This window comes from Rhynchophorus ferrugineus, unplaced genomic scaffold (assembly GCF_030347505.1).
Source record: "Rhynchophorus ferrugineus isolate W39M unplaced genomic scaffold, kcgeb_rfMv2 rfM6, whole genome shotgun sequence".
In the NCBI taxonomy this organism is placed as follows: domain Eukaryota; kingdom Metazoa; phylum Arthropoda; class Insecta; order Coleoptera; family Curculionidae; genus Rhynchophorus; species Rhynchophorus ferrugineus.
This window is the reverse complement of record NW_027472585.1, coordinates 19,544,003-19,559,250: the sequence shown is the minus strand read 5'-3', so window position 1 is coordinate 19,559,250 and position 15,248 is coordinate 19,544,003. Positions and strand designations below refer to the sequence as shown.

Below are 15,248 nucleotides of genomic sequence, written 5' to 3'. Positions count from 1 at the left end.
ATTTAGAGCTAATTCTAAATCCAAGTTGATTAGTGATGATGGATTGAACACTTCCATAGCTGATACTCAATTCTGATGAGATTTCTTCGATTTTTCTTTCTTTCTTGAACCTTCAATAACCCCTAGACCAGCACGGATGTTTTCATTTGCGAGACTTGTTCGTGGGGGTCGATCACGACTTTCATTTTCCACCCGTTCTCGCATATCCCTGACCTCTGATTCTGAGACAGTGTAGCATCCCCAAATTGTGCCTTCAAACGAGTGAACATTTCCGGTGGTTGGACGCCTTCATTGGTTATAAACTTTATAATGATGCGTTGTGTAAGATACTAAGGTATCTCACGCTCAGTCATAGCTGTACAGTGGACAGAACCAGACACCTACACTGGTTCGACGACAGTTAAAAACCTATACATGCATGCTTATACAAGTTTCGATAGCCTAGAACTGCACATGCGCATTTGTTCTAATCTAGCCTGAAAGGTTCCAAAACTACACGTCCTTTTCTATATATGCCTTGTTGTTTATCACAGTTGTGGTTAGAAGTTATTTTTAGGTTAATTATGTATTTTCATTTTGTTGAGATAATATAATTATTTTATAGGCAAAATTAGCGGCAGTTAATTCGAAAATAGGTGTATAAGGTATGAATTATTAGTAAAATATTATCATTTTATAACACTAATTTTCTTAGATTGTTATGAAATATACTGTTACTGTTTTAGTAGCTGGTGATTTTGATATTGTTAATGAAGAATGGCCTACCTAGTCACCGAAAAATCCTAATTTTCTTTTAATGTTTAAAAGGAATTGCATCACCTAAATATTTCTTATTCTTATCAATGGTATATACTCCAAATTAGTTATAGTTTTATTTTTATCAAGGAATGCACCTTTTATAATGATAAGTAATAAGGTGACTTGCTACATTCTTTATTATAATTATGTACAAATTAAACTTTTCGCCATAACTACATGTGATATTAATTATTAAGGGAGTAGTATTAGGATATAAAAATATTCTTGATATAATTCTCAATTCTCATTATTAATTTAATCATAATTATAACTTCTTCCATAACAACGTTTATCGTTTGACTAATTGTTCACTCTACGTACTACTATTCGCATAACAAATTAATTATTCATATATATTCGCTATAGCATATTTAAACAATAAGTCATATTGAAATTTAGAATGTATTTGAAACTTTAAAGTTAAAAATATATATAAGAGCTTATTTGTTAAAATCCATTGAAATACATTTTGTGATCAACACATGGAATCTCAATTTTTATATATAAAAATATTATTTCATCAATATTCTAAAAATTAATTAATCAGCCCTGAATAAAACAATAATAAATTATTCATGAATAACTAATAATTTATAACATAATTAATAGTTTTGATAACATAATTTAATAATTAATGGATATGTTAAATATTATTTTGCCATTTTTTTAACAAAAATTGTGATTAACGCTTCTGTTTTCTTGTATAATAATCTAAGATATTATCAAAGTCTAAGATATTGTGTTTTATCAAAGTTTCTAGCGCTCGTAGTGATAACAGTAATCCCACTTCCAGGTAGATATTGATAACTCCTATATTTTGGGTAAAACCAAACAAAATTTATATATTGTGGAGTATGTTGAACCTGATATTAGCATAAGGGGGCTTAATAATTAATATTTTATGTACTTTATCAGTATAGTATTTTAATAACTCTAAAAATATTATTAATTATGATACTTAATTTTAAAGGATCATTAGTGTGTTTTATATGGCTATACTGTCAACATGATGAATATGATAAATATTAATTGTTTTTAGGTGTACACATCAGATTATGTTGTGTAAGGCGAATTACGGCTCTGACTATATGTAAGGGCCATCTGTTTTTAAAATACCTGAATGGCGAGCAAGTGAGATTGATTGGTCTGTTTTTTAATAGATGAAAACCCTCAGTGTCGGTGTGTTTTTTTTTTTCGTTAAACAGGTTGCGTCTTGTTTCCGTTAAATAAAAACAGTTTTAAAAGTAAATTAATAGTTACTCTGTGTTTAAAGCTATTTCCCATTTTGTAAACTACGCAGTAGATCGGTTTCTGGCGAGATCATAAGGTTCTTTGAATTAACCTGAATGAAATTAACTCTCAAAATTTGAAGACCGATTGACGTTAGAATGACAATAATTCCGCAGTCACTTGAAGTACTAGTGAAAATATATTAGTAAATATATAGTCTAGTGAAATTTGAACAGAAACTAACAAGAGCGGATAGTAGAACAGAACAAGAGCGGATAGTAGTTCATTGTCTTAGACGTAGACTATTGGAACATGGAATCACTAAAACTTATATAGCCATTTCATAGGGGAACTCCATGGATATTTGGGTTGAAAAAGTATTGTTTGGAATATATTGGACCGGCGAAGGTATATTTAATACTACAATACAATTTTTATAACAACTATAAGCTGTCCAGATGGAATAACGATCATGTAGATCCCTTGGTTGTTTTCTTAGGAGGTAGGGGTTGCTGGTTACGGCCTGGCTATCGCAGCCATATACAATATAAGTTCTTTCAATAATATGTACACATAGCTGGCACTACTAGAATTAAATCCATACGTTTTTTAGTTAACTCTAACACTCAAAGGATGCGTGTATAATTTTGAGTGAAGCAACTTTTGTTATTGTGAAAAAAATTGTTAAAAAGGAATTTCGCGTGTTGATAAAATATTTCTTTTTGAGTGAAAAAAATACAGTCGAAGCAGAAACTTGGCTTGATGCCAAGTTTCCGGATACTGCCCCAGGAAAATCAACCATCAAGGATTGGTGTGCTAAGTTTAGACGTGGTGAAATGAGCACCGAAGACGGTGAACGCAGTGGACCCCCAAAAGACGTTGTTAAAGACGAAAACATTTAAAAAATCCACAAAATGATTTTGAATGACAGTAAATAAGTGATTAGAATTGAAATTGAATGAAATAGCAGACACTCTAAATATTCCAACTGAACGTGTACATCATATTATTCACGAAAATTTGTGTATGAAAAAGCTCTGTGCAAAGTGGGTGCCGCGCGAGCTCACTTTTAGCCAAAAATAACGACGAGTTAATGATTCGGAACAGTGTTTGTAGATGATCAAGCGTAATAAACCTGAGTTTTTGCATCGATATGTGACAATGGATGAAACATGGCTCCATCATTTCATTCCGAAGTCCAATCTAAAGTCATCTGATTGGACTGCACACGATGAATCCGCTCCAAAGCATGGGAAAACGCAAAACTTGGCTGGCAAGGTTATGGCATCTGTATTTTGGGATACGCATGGAATAATTTTCATTGACTACCTTGAAAAAGGAAGGACCATCAACAGCGATTATTACATAGCGTTATTGGACCATTTGAAGGACGAAATTGCTGGAAACGACCGCATTTGAAGAAAAAGAAAGTGGTGCTTCACCAAGACAATGCAACGTGTAACAAATCAGTGAAAACGATGGCAAAAATCCATGAATTGGGCTTCGAATTGCTTTCTCATCCACTGTATTCTCTAGATCTGACCGCCAGCGACTATTTGCTGTTCTTAGATCTCACAAGAATGCTCGCTGGGAAGAAATTTTCGTCGAATAAAGAGTTGATCGCTGAAACTGAGACCTGTTTTGAAGCAAAGGACAAATCGTACTACAGAAATGGTATCGAAAAGTTGGATGGCCACTATAATCAGTGTATCACTCTTGAAGGGAATTATATTGAATAAAAAACACTAATTTTGATAAAAAGTTCTGTTTTACTATGGTAGGCCGGGGACTTTTCAACTGAACTGTTATCTTATTGACGTCCTTCCTGTTAATGAAGCATGCTATTTCTTATATTTTATTTCTTTTACGATATCACATTTTAGAGTACATGGATAATCTGACAAATAAATGACTACAACTTCCTGACAATTTTTCGATCAAGACTTTAAAATATTTGAATACACTTATAGCTATTTCCTCAGTCAGGAATGTTAGCTTGCAAATGTTGATATCCGTCTTCCTCCTGCTCCAGTGGTTGTGAACACCTATCTCACTTCTGATGTTAAAAATTAAGAATAAAAGAATATTCTTGAACGGATTTAATACATATATTAAAATTCTTCTATAAATAATTATAACAAAGCAATTGTGAAAAATATGTTAATACTACAAGGGCCTTACAATAAACACATAAATATTAAGATAGATATGTTTATTAGAAGATAAACGTTAACTATACGGGGTTATACCGAGGAATATAAACGACGCGCCTAAGATGACATGACCAATAATAGGTCGCTAACAATATATATTTATTTTCTATTATTTAATTAACTAATTATTTTAATGCCGTTTCAGTAGCTCTAAACATATTCATCTTGTTGTCTGTCTTACAAATATATGCAGACGACAAATAAATATTTATACAATAATATGATTAGCAAACATGGATTTATTCTAACATTTTAACTGTCGAACGTGACTATTTATCGAGATTGCCGAGCGACAAAAGAACAATTCTTACAGTCGCGTGTGTACGCAGTGTCAAAGTCAAAAATAGAAACAAATATAGATATAAATACGCGCGTTTTGTTCGCAGATAACGAACTCACCGATTCCTAATCTGCTCTTAGTTCGATACAAGGCTAAACGCGAGAACAAATAGAAAAAAACAACGTCTGTGCTTTGAATATCAATGTCGTAGTATTAGATGGATTTTTGGTTATAGTAAACGTGCGGTTAAACACGATGGCCAGCCATCAGGAGAGGACAGCGATCGAGAACGGAGCGGCGATGATCTTGAAGGGTCCTGCCAGCAAGTGCCCGAAGATACTAAAGAGTATTGGTGAAGTGTTCTTTGAAAAATGTGCCAAACACCCGAATAAGATCTTTCAGGTATGTATTAATTGTTTTTGGGTAGAACTTCTTTCTATTTTGGCGTAGTCATATCAGGATTAATATTTAGGCTTATTTTTTAGTATTTTATCCACTAAATTCACCATAAAATGTACCGGTTAGTTACCATATTAAAGATACATAACAGGCCTATTAACTATAACACAAATAATATAAATGTTTTGGGAACATAAACGACATATATCGTTTCAGTATTTTTGCCGCAATTGGTTCACAGTATATTGTTTTGGAGTATGTAAAGTGTTTAATCTTACATCAATATACCGCGAAAATGTGTAAATTCGTTCAACAATTTTTGTTACAACTCCGATGAAAGTTTACTACTGCAAATATAATTGCAAATGATTGGTTTTGGAATGAACAGAAACAATTTTCTTTATCAACAATATTATTTGTTCTATTAATTAATTATTTTTACTTGAAGCCTGTCTTTGTTTATTACTATTTTTGTATCATGCCCCTTAGATATATATTTCTTTGGTACAGTCTTGTTTATTGTTCTTATTACTTTTTGTGTTGTCCTCTTTTCCAACACGTATCTTAACGCTATTTTCCATATTATGCTTATTAAAATTTCAGAATGGTATTAAGTCGTGCCCAGGTTGATATTAAAAAAGGCAATATTTATAATGAACTCTTTTCCACACCACCTACGACGGTTTTAGATTTACATTGAACTCTTGCGCGGGTTTTCATATAACAAGTAAATTGAAAAGTCCCCGGCCTGACACATAGATGGCGCTACTAGAATTAAATCCACATGTTTTTTAGTTAGCCCTAACCCTTAAAAGATACATGTATAAATTTGACGCTGTCGGATCATTAGTTTGTGAATGATAGTATTTTGAGTGAAGCAACTTTTGTTATTATGAAAAAAATTGATAAAAAGGAATTTTGCGTGTTAATAAAATATTGCTTTTTGAAGGAAAAAAGCACAGTTGGAGCAAAAAGTTGGCTTGATGCCGAGTTTCCGGACACTGTCCCAGGAAAATTAACCATCAAGGATTGGTATGCTAAGTTTAGAGGTGGTGAAATGAGCATCGAAGGCGATGAACGCAGTAGACGCCCAAAAGGGGTTGTTAAAGACGAAAACATTTAAAAAATCCACAAAATGATTTTAAATGACCGTAAATTAAAATTGAATGAAATAGCAGACACTCTAAAGATATCAACTGAACGTGTACATCATATTACTTACGAATATTTGGATATGAGAAAGCTCTGTGCAAAGTGTTTGTAGATGATCAAGCGTACTCTGTGCAAAGTGTTTGTAGATGATCAAGCGTACTAAACACGAGATTTTGCATCTATATGTGACAATGGACTAAACATGGCTCCATCATTTCACTACGAAGTCTAATCGACAGTCATCCGAGTGGACTGCACACGATAAACCCGCTCCAAAGCGTGGGAAGACGCAATAGTCGGCTGGCAAGGTTATAGCGTCTTTGGGATGCGCATGGAATAATTTCTAATGACTGCCTCGAAAAAAGACGAACCATCAACAGCGATTATTACATAGCGTTACTGGACCGTTTGGAGGTCTAAATCGTTTAAATCGGTTGCATTTGAAGAAAAAGGAAGTACTGATTCACCAAGACAATGCACCGTGTCACAAGTCAGTGAAAATGATGGCAAAAATCAATGAATTTGACTTCGAATTGCTTTCTCAAACACCGTATTCTCCAGATCTAACCGCCAGCGACGGAAGAAATTTTCATCGAATGAAGAGGTGATCGCCGTGTGAGGTGAGGCCTATTTTCAAGCAAAGGTTAAATCGCACTACAAAAGTGGCATCGAAAAGTTGGGGGGTCTCTGTAATCAGTGAATCACCCTTGAAGGGAATAAAAATGTTGAATAAAAAAACTAATTTTGCCAAAAAAATGTGTTTTACTAGGGTAGGCCGGGGACTTTTCATTTGACGTGTTACCAATAATATATTTTATACCTGGTATAAAATAGCATGCACGATATAAGTTCTGTAACTTTTGTATTATCTTTTTAAAATTTTTTTTTTCGGAGAAATTATTGAATCAATAATCCAAGATTCACATCAATGTGGAATATTGTAACTCTGTGAAGTGGATAGAGTACATATGCAAATATGTTAACAAAGGTAGCGATACGGCCGTCTTCGCTGTAACTAATGCAAATTACGAAATATTACAGTACGAGATGGGTCGTTATGTAAGTTGTAACGAAGCAATTTGGCGTATGTTTTCATTTGCGATCCATGAAAGACACCCTACAGTAGTCCATTTGGGAGTCCATTTAGAAAATGGCCAGGAGAAAAAAAGTTGAGGATTCGAGATTGTCGAGGATCTCAATGCGACCATTCAGAATTTTCTTCCGGGACAGTTGGTTTCCTTCAAATCAGTCGACACCGTTATGAACCAGGACGACGTAGTCAACTATCCCACGGAGTTCTTAAATTCACTGGAATTGCCTGGATTACCACCTCACAATTTGAAGTTTAAAGTAGGATCAGTTGTCATCATGCTGCGTAACATTAATCAATCTCGACTATGCAATGGAACAAGACTGACTGTGAAGAAGATGATGAATAACGTCATTGAGGCAACAATCATAAAGAGAAAATACAAAGGAGAAAATGTCTTGATCCCGCATATACCGATCCCGATGATTCCAACGGATTTACCATTCGATTCTAAACGTTTACAATTTCCAGTACGTCTGGCCTTTGCGATTACCATAAATAAATCTCAAGGCCAGTCGTTGGAAGTTTCTTGTCGGAATCAACTTGGAGTTCCCTGTTTCGCGCATATACAATTATAAGTCGCGTGTTCGCGCGTCGGAAAACCGTCATCTTTGTTTATTTACGCACCACAAAACAAAACAAAAAATATAGTTTATCAGAAAGCTTTAAATTTTTTAACAAACTGTATCAGAACTGTGTGTGTCTGTAAATATCTAATTGAAACCTTATATATAGCCAGTATTTCAGGAAAACTCTGTTTTTTAAGTATGAAACATCATGTGTAATTAATCGAAAATAATAATAAAAATGCATTAATACCGAGCATTTTTTAAATTAATTACGGATTATTAGGTCCCTTATTTATCGATTGAGGCAGTACGAAGTCTGCCGTTCAGCTAGTCTCATTATAATAAAATATAAATTATCACAAGTAAAATTATTTTCAGAACTGTAATAACTTCAGAGCATAACATATAAATATACATGATCTTTTCTTACTTATATGTTATAAACATAAATATGAAATAATAAATAAAGTAATACATGTTTGTGTCCTAAAACAGAGATGTATATTTAACTTTAGAATGCATATTAAAACAATACTGTACACAATTAGTTAATCTACTTTTTACAATTTAGAAATGTTTAAAAAATCAAAATAATTGATACGAAGTTCAGACAATAAACAATTTCATATAGTTAGATACTTTATGACATTAATCGTTAAACACTGGAATGTTAGTCAATGCTTTAAAATGTATTATTAATTTACTGTTAATAATTCATAATTTCCTCTATTTGTGCTATGTTGGATATATGCAAATTATGTAGTTAGTTCCATTTTAGTTGCTGCATATTTTCATTACTTCATTTATGTATTCATATAGTCTTTGAAATATTTGGTTATTGCTTTCTTAAGATATGAAATTACTAATGAAACGTCCAATGATCAGAAGTTAATACCATTAATTTCCATTTTTATATCATTTCATTTGCCTTCCAATTTAAAAAACTACACTTACCTCTCGGCGTTTTTCGGTAAAACGTAGCCAGATTTTGATTTGCGTTGCGTCGGACAGAGCCTAAAATATTTGTTTATTGTTAGATCTATTCCTGATGGCTTGGTTTGAGCGTATTTCATTTTATTGGAATTTATTTATTTGTAGCATATTACATAAATATTTTAGGCATCACCAGGCGAAATAAAAGTCTATAGACCTATATCACTGCTGCCAGTAATATATAAGGTTTTTGAAAAACTCCCGCTGAAAAGAATAAAATCGATCAGAGAGAAAAAAACTAATACCAACACACCAGTTTCGATTTATTAACAAGCACTTAACAATTGACCAGGTCCACAGAATAACAGATGTTATTGAAAAAGCCCACGAAAGTAAAAAAGTATGCTCAGCTATATTTTTAAATGTAGCACAAGCCTTTGATAAGGTTTGGCATGAAGGCCATGGCTAATGTGTTCAGAAACTACAGAAAATGCTACCAAAACAACACACCGACCTATTAAAATCATACATTACAACCAGAATGTTTGTAGTCAAACAAGAAGAAGCTTACTCTACAAAGCTAAAGCAGGTGTACCACAAGGAAGTCTACTGGGACCAATGTTTTATCTACTTTACATTTGTGATATACCACAAATGGAAAATATCACGATGGCTACATTTGCTGATGATAGTGCGATTATAACTACCGGAGACAATAGTGAAGAAGCCTTACGAAAATTACAACAGGCAAGTGACAATATAAATAATTGGACGCAACCTTGGAAAATAAGAACTAATTAAAGTAAATGTGTACATGTACCGTTCACCTATAAACAGACCGTACAAGCACCAATAACATTAAATAACACTATCATTCCATATAGCAACAATGCTAAATATCTTGGAATGAATCTCGACGCAAAACTTCGCTGGAAAATTTACTGGCTAATTGGAAGAAAATCACAATTATCAGTACATAATAAATTGCTATTATATAAGAAAATACTGAAACCTGTATGGACATACGAATTTCAATTATGGAAATGTTCTGCAAAGAGTAACATAAACAAAATACAAATTTTTCAGAACAAAGTCCTGAGAAGTATTGCGCGCACCCAATTACTACATGGCTGACTACCTACATTGAGACCTTCAGATACCCACGTCAGTCAAGAAATCAAGAGAATTGCAAGGGGGCATGAGGAAAGACTCCATTCTCATACGAATATTGAAATATTGCAACTTTGGATACCACCAGAACAGGTCACAGACTCAAAAGAATCAAACCATTTGATCTTGTGTAGTGTTGTGTAATGAGGTGCATATATTAAAAAATTCAGTAGTGACATGTATAAACATTATTTCACCAGAGACTGAGTTAGGGTCGATGGGTCCTCTTAGTTATATATCTAGATTTAAGTTAGCATAAAGACAAATTGTAGGTTAGTCGAAAACGACTAGTAACAATGTATGAATTAAATTTAAAAAATTAGGCGTAAAAATTCTCCTTCGATATAAGCTTTAACTGTGCCAAACTTCACGTTTCTAGGTACCTTCAATTTCCTAAAAAAGAATGCAAAATTTTCCGATGCAAACCGAAAATATGTAGATTTAAATAACTTATAGTAACATTTCCGTCAATCTAGTGATATACAACTGAAAAAATATACCCTCGATCTATTCTATATAATAAAGTTTAAAGCCGATAATAAATTACCTAATCAACATTTACCGTACTTTTATCTGTTTACTTAACTGAAAAAACATGTTGAATGTGTGATACTTTGATAGAAAAAAATATGTAACATTGGAATAACAGTTTGCTGTGAGGTCGGTAAAACATATGTAGGCGTTTCAGTTATTTCTAATCGTTAATTTGAATTAATATTAGAACAGAAATTAAACAACAATTATTTTATACCATTTTCATTTTCTTTCAAAAGGTCCTCAAAAGTAATTTCTAATAGCAAGTGTTGCAAATATTAATCCTGAAAAATGTATTCTTATTAATATCATTTAATTTTTGTGGAAGATAATATTTATTATAAGAATATATAAAACGGCATTGTTGAGGAACCTGTATCGGGACCTGGCGATGGGAATTCTGAGATGTACACTTTTGGATATAAAGGCCGGCGCCTTGACTAGAAATGATATAATTTCCATATAGTAATATATAGAGTGTTAACTTAATACAAATAATTTCAGAATTGTTTTACGTGGCCTTAGCAAAGGTGCTGAGAACGGCATTTCGCTGAATTTCATTGATTAGTTTAAATTACCATTACAGGCACCTGTAATGAAAATATTTTATAAGGGCAGCACTTCATTGGTCGACGATTTCATACGTATCACGTGACTAACCTCTGACGTCACATTCTACTGATCAATTAAGTTTTAATAATTAATAAAAATTAATAATAAAACTAAAATGTAATTTTTCAAAACCATTTATTAATATAAAATTCTGTATAAATACAAATATTATATATATGAAAAAGCTAAAAGATAAGAATATATAATGTATATATATATAATGTATATAAATAAAATATAGATAAAAAATAATTAAATGCTGCAATCTAATTGAAAACATAACATATCTCGTGAGAAACATAATCAAAATTGTCTATAGCTCTTTCCCTTTTTTTATATATTTTTAGTGCTATATAGAGTGTTATCAATTCAAATAAGATGTATTAAAGTTTCTATCTTATCGTTCCCTCATACTGAAAGCAAAGCAGCACAGCTGAAAGTCTGTTTCTGTTAATATTTGACCTAATTGTTCAACACAAAAATATATGATATACATCAGAATGGAGAAAACATACCAAAAAGTAATACTTTAAAGAACAGCAACAAAAAAATCAAACATATGATATATTTCAAAATTACTGCTGTGCTCTTATTATGGTAAAATCGAGAAGTTAAAAAGACAGCTTAAGCATCTATTAACAATATAATAAAACAAGCATGATAATCTCTTGTTTATAAAATCAAGCTCACCTTGTTGGGTTGCAAATTGTATTATACTATTTTGTATTAATGTATTTTATTAACATTCTTGTTGAAAAAGTTATCTCGGTTAAGGAGCCTTAAGCCAAAATATTAATATAAGTATAAGTATCTTGACCAATATACATTTATTTTAAGTAAATGAACACCTTCAAAATAATTAAGTTTTAAATTGATGGCACTTTACAAACAACTTTCTAAAGGGTAACAAAAAATTTTCATGTATTATTATTACATTTACCTTCAATGTAATTTTACCATTGCCTCATTTGGGCACATTTTGGATTTAGAGTGTGGGTAATATGTTCATAATTTCTTCTGTTACATTGCTGTGAATAATAATATATAGGAACACAAATGCTTCATATAAATAATTCTATACGTACCAGGTAAAAGCAATGCTAACTCACACAAACTCACACAAATCCTTAATCTTGCTAACTTGGGGTGCTTCTTCCAAGGAAAACTACGTCTGGTTTTTATTTCCGCACATGCACTGGATACACAAAACTTTTGAGAATGAAGATAAATTAAAATCCAATAATAGTGATTATATTTCAAGACAAAATAATTTATATCAGACACACAAAAATGTCGTCGTAAACAAACTGAAACAAACAATCGGGTTATAGAAATGAGCCACTCAAATGCCTTTGTAGGCCAACTCAAATAAACCAATCAAAAAAGTGGTATCAGAGTCGCCATTGAATGGACCACGCAAAACATTTCCTCGGTTTCGCCTATTTAAGTTAAACCCCTATATTTACCCTATGATAGTTTCTTGGAGTATCTCGAAGGGTACTTGTTGACGTAGTTGATAGACGAATGTTATTGTAATCACCGTTGTAATACCTTGTATATTATCAAGATAGTGACCAATATAATGATTTGCTGAATATTTGTATTTTATTTACCAAGAAATAAAAGTATTTCTTACATTATATAGATAAAAAATGTCTTTATTACTATTTCTCCCTATTTCTACCCTAACGCTTGTCTATTAAAATATCCCACCCCATTAATTGTTTGGAATCAATTCGATTTTCGCGAAGTAATTTGTTAAAGTCAATACTAGTAAAAGGACAAGAGTCGAGGTAGCTAAATCTGGCGAATAATCTGACTGTCGAAACAGCCCATACTTTAATTTTGATTCTTTTGATTCTTTATTATATGGTCTATTAAGTGATTCGGAAACTTCGTATTACCTACATCTATATTACCAATTTTCTCCTACAATAACAATAGCTACTTCTTCGATTGTCGGTGTATTCTCGTATATTCATTGACAGTTGTTTTGTGAAGTGATTTCTTTATTAATCTCTTAGAAATTCAACAATCTGCTCGTGGGCAATAAATCTATTTTTACGATTTCCGTTATACAATATAACCATACCGATATGTAGAACAGTCTTTCAGAGTACTTTGTACTAATACTCTATTAGTAAGTAGTAAATTTGTTCTTGTATCTACAATTTTTTAAGATTATGGTAACTTTCTAATACAAAATTGAATGTTGTTGTTGTTGATAACATGTTGTGATTGCACCTTAAAACTACCTTTAAAATTGCTATATATTGCTATATATAAAATTGCCGCTATATTTTAATGCCTTAAAATACTAACAAACGATTGTCTTTTCTCCAATAGGCTAGATAATTGTATTAAACAATAAAAAAATATTGATTTGTAATAATAATATACCACAGAGATATTATTGAGAATGCATTTATTTTAAAATTAATAGTGGAAGTACTAACATTCTAACAGATATAAAAACATAAAATTTCAAAATTTGTCAGGTTAAGTTATCAACACCAATCAGAAGTGCTACGAAACATTAACGTCACACCGTTTCCGTGCCAAACACTCAAGCCTTCATCAAGCCGCTAGCGTCGCAGCAACAATCCACCAGGCATTCAGAAAAGGTCGCAAAGCTGGAACTATCTTTTTAGATGTTTCCAAAGCTTTCAATCAAGTACGGTACAACGGTTTAATATTCAAAGCAAAACAGCTTGGTTTAGCGAGGTCCTTTTAAGTGAGGATCGGTGACGCAGTCTCCTCTCGAAAACATATCTCCGTAGTCCCTCAAGGTGCTCCGCTAGCCCCTGCCCTGTTCAACCTTTACATAGATTATTTCCCACTCCACAAATATTCCCACACAATATTTTTTGCAGTTGATATAGCTTTCTTTACCACTGGTTACAGCCCCGGCGCTATTCGCGAGAGACTTCAAGTCGAACTGAACCAGGCGATTATTTGGTACAAATTATGGCGGCTGCAAATAAACCCGAGCAAAACTCAGGCTATTCTGTTACACCGCAAGAAACAGTTCCACGCTTATCGCCTCCAAATCGATAAAGTCTCTATGCCCTGGCTCCAGAAGGTATCATACCTCGGTCCGCAGTTCGACCGTAGGTTGCAATGATCCGCCCAAATCCAGCACGCTCATTCTACTCCTTTGTGGAAAAAGTAAACTCCCAATCCCCCAGAAAGCGACCCTGTATAAAATACTAGTTCCTAAAGTCTGCCGCTTCGCAGCACAGGTGTGGTACATGTACGTCTCTGAGAGACAACTTACACTACTCCAGGTGTTCCAATCCAAAAAAGTCCGCGAGTTACTCAATGTCCCATGGTTTATAGGAACGTGAACACTCACCTCGAATCAGGAATCCCATTCGTGATGACTTTTACGAACACGCTCAGTGTAAGGTTTTCCCTAGGCTAACTAACTCACGACAACATATTGATAAAATCACTACCCATTCACGAACCTCGGTAGATAACCAACTACGAAAATCTCAGTCGCAACCCAGGGTCTCTATTGCCCGCAAAACTGTTATCAAACTTCACTATCCCAAACCTTATGCGACATGAGCAAAAAACCATTTGGTTTTAGCTAATCGTTTTGGAACAAGAAAACAAACCGTTTAGCATGCTTTGATATAATTTGGATTATTTATATTATATTTCACAGGTAAAATATTGCTTTTATACTAGAAATGGAAAGATTAAATGAACTCGGGTTATCAAGAAAAATAACCTAAATTTACCCATAATCAACTCGTCGATAGTGACTTTACTATATGACTGTAACTGAAATAATAATTGAAAAAAGAACTTTTTATAGAACTGAAGTGAGTGAATATTCCCGATACATTAACTATGAAATGTGGTAAAATATTGAAAAACATTAAGTATAAAATAATTTTAGCGAGAAAACTAATAAATGCAGGTTCAATAATATCCAATAATAGAACAATTACCAGATGGGAACTGTGATAACAGAACTATTGAAATCAAGTTCCTTATATTTGCTAAGATAAATCACAATTGTATCGAGAAGAAACTTATTGAAAAATGTTATGGTGATAATTTGAAAATACAATTGCAAATTTATTTGACAGGGGTACCAAAATATTCATTTTGCATAGTTGATAGTAAATAGTTGATAGTAAATAAAATAGTAAATAGTAAATAATTGATAGTAAATAACTCGAAAAATGGCTTAAATATTTTTCATTGATTCATTTGATGATGAGTATTTAATTGTCTTAGACTTTCAGTAGCTC

The 15,248-nt window shown here is 32.7% G+C and overlaps 1 protein-coding gene across 1 annotated transcript in view; it reads left to right on the top strand.

Moving 5' to 3' along the window:
- The window catches only part of LOC143198431 (uncharacterized), a 51,338-nt gene that overhangs the window by 18,268 nt on the left and 17,822 nt on the right, over window positions 1-15,248 (top strand). Inside the window, exon 2 of the mRNA XM_076407630.1 lies at window positions 4,757-4,923. Within this exon, the coding sequence (XP_076263745.1) occupies window positions 4,777-4,923 (147 nt within the window). The 5' untranslated portion in view covers window positions 4,757-4,776. The remainder of the gene's footprint in view (window positions 1-4,756; window positions 4,924-15,248) is intronic.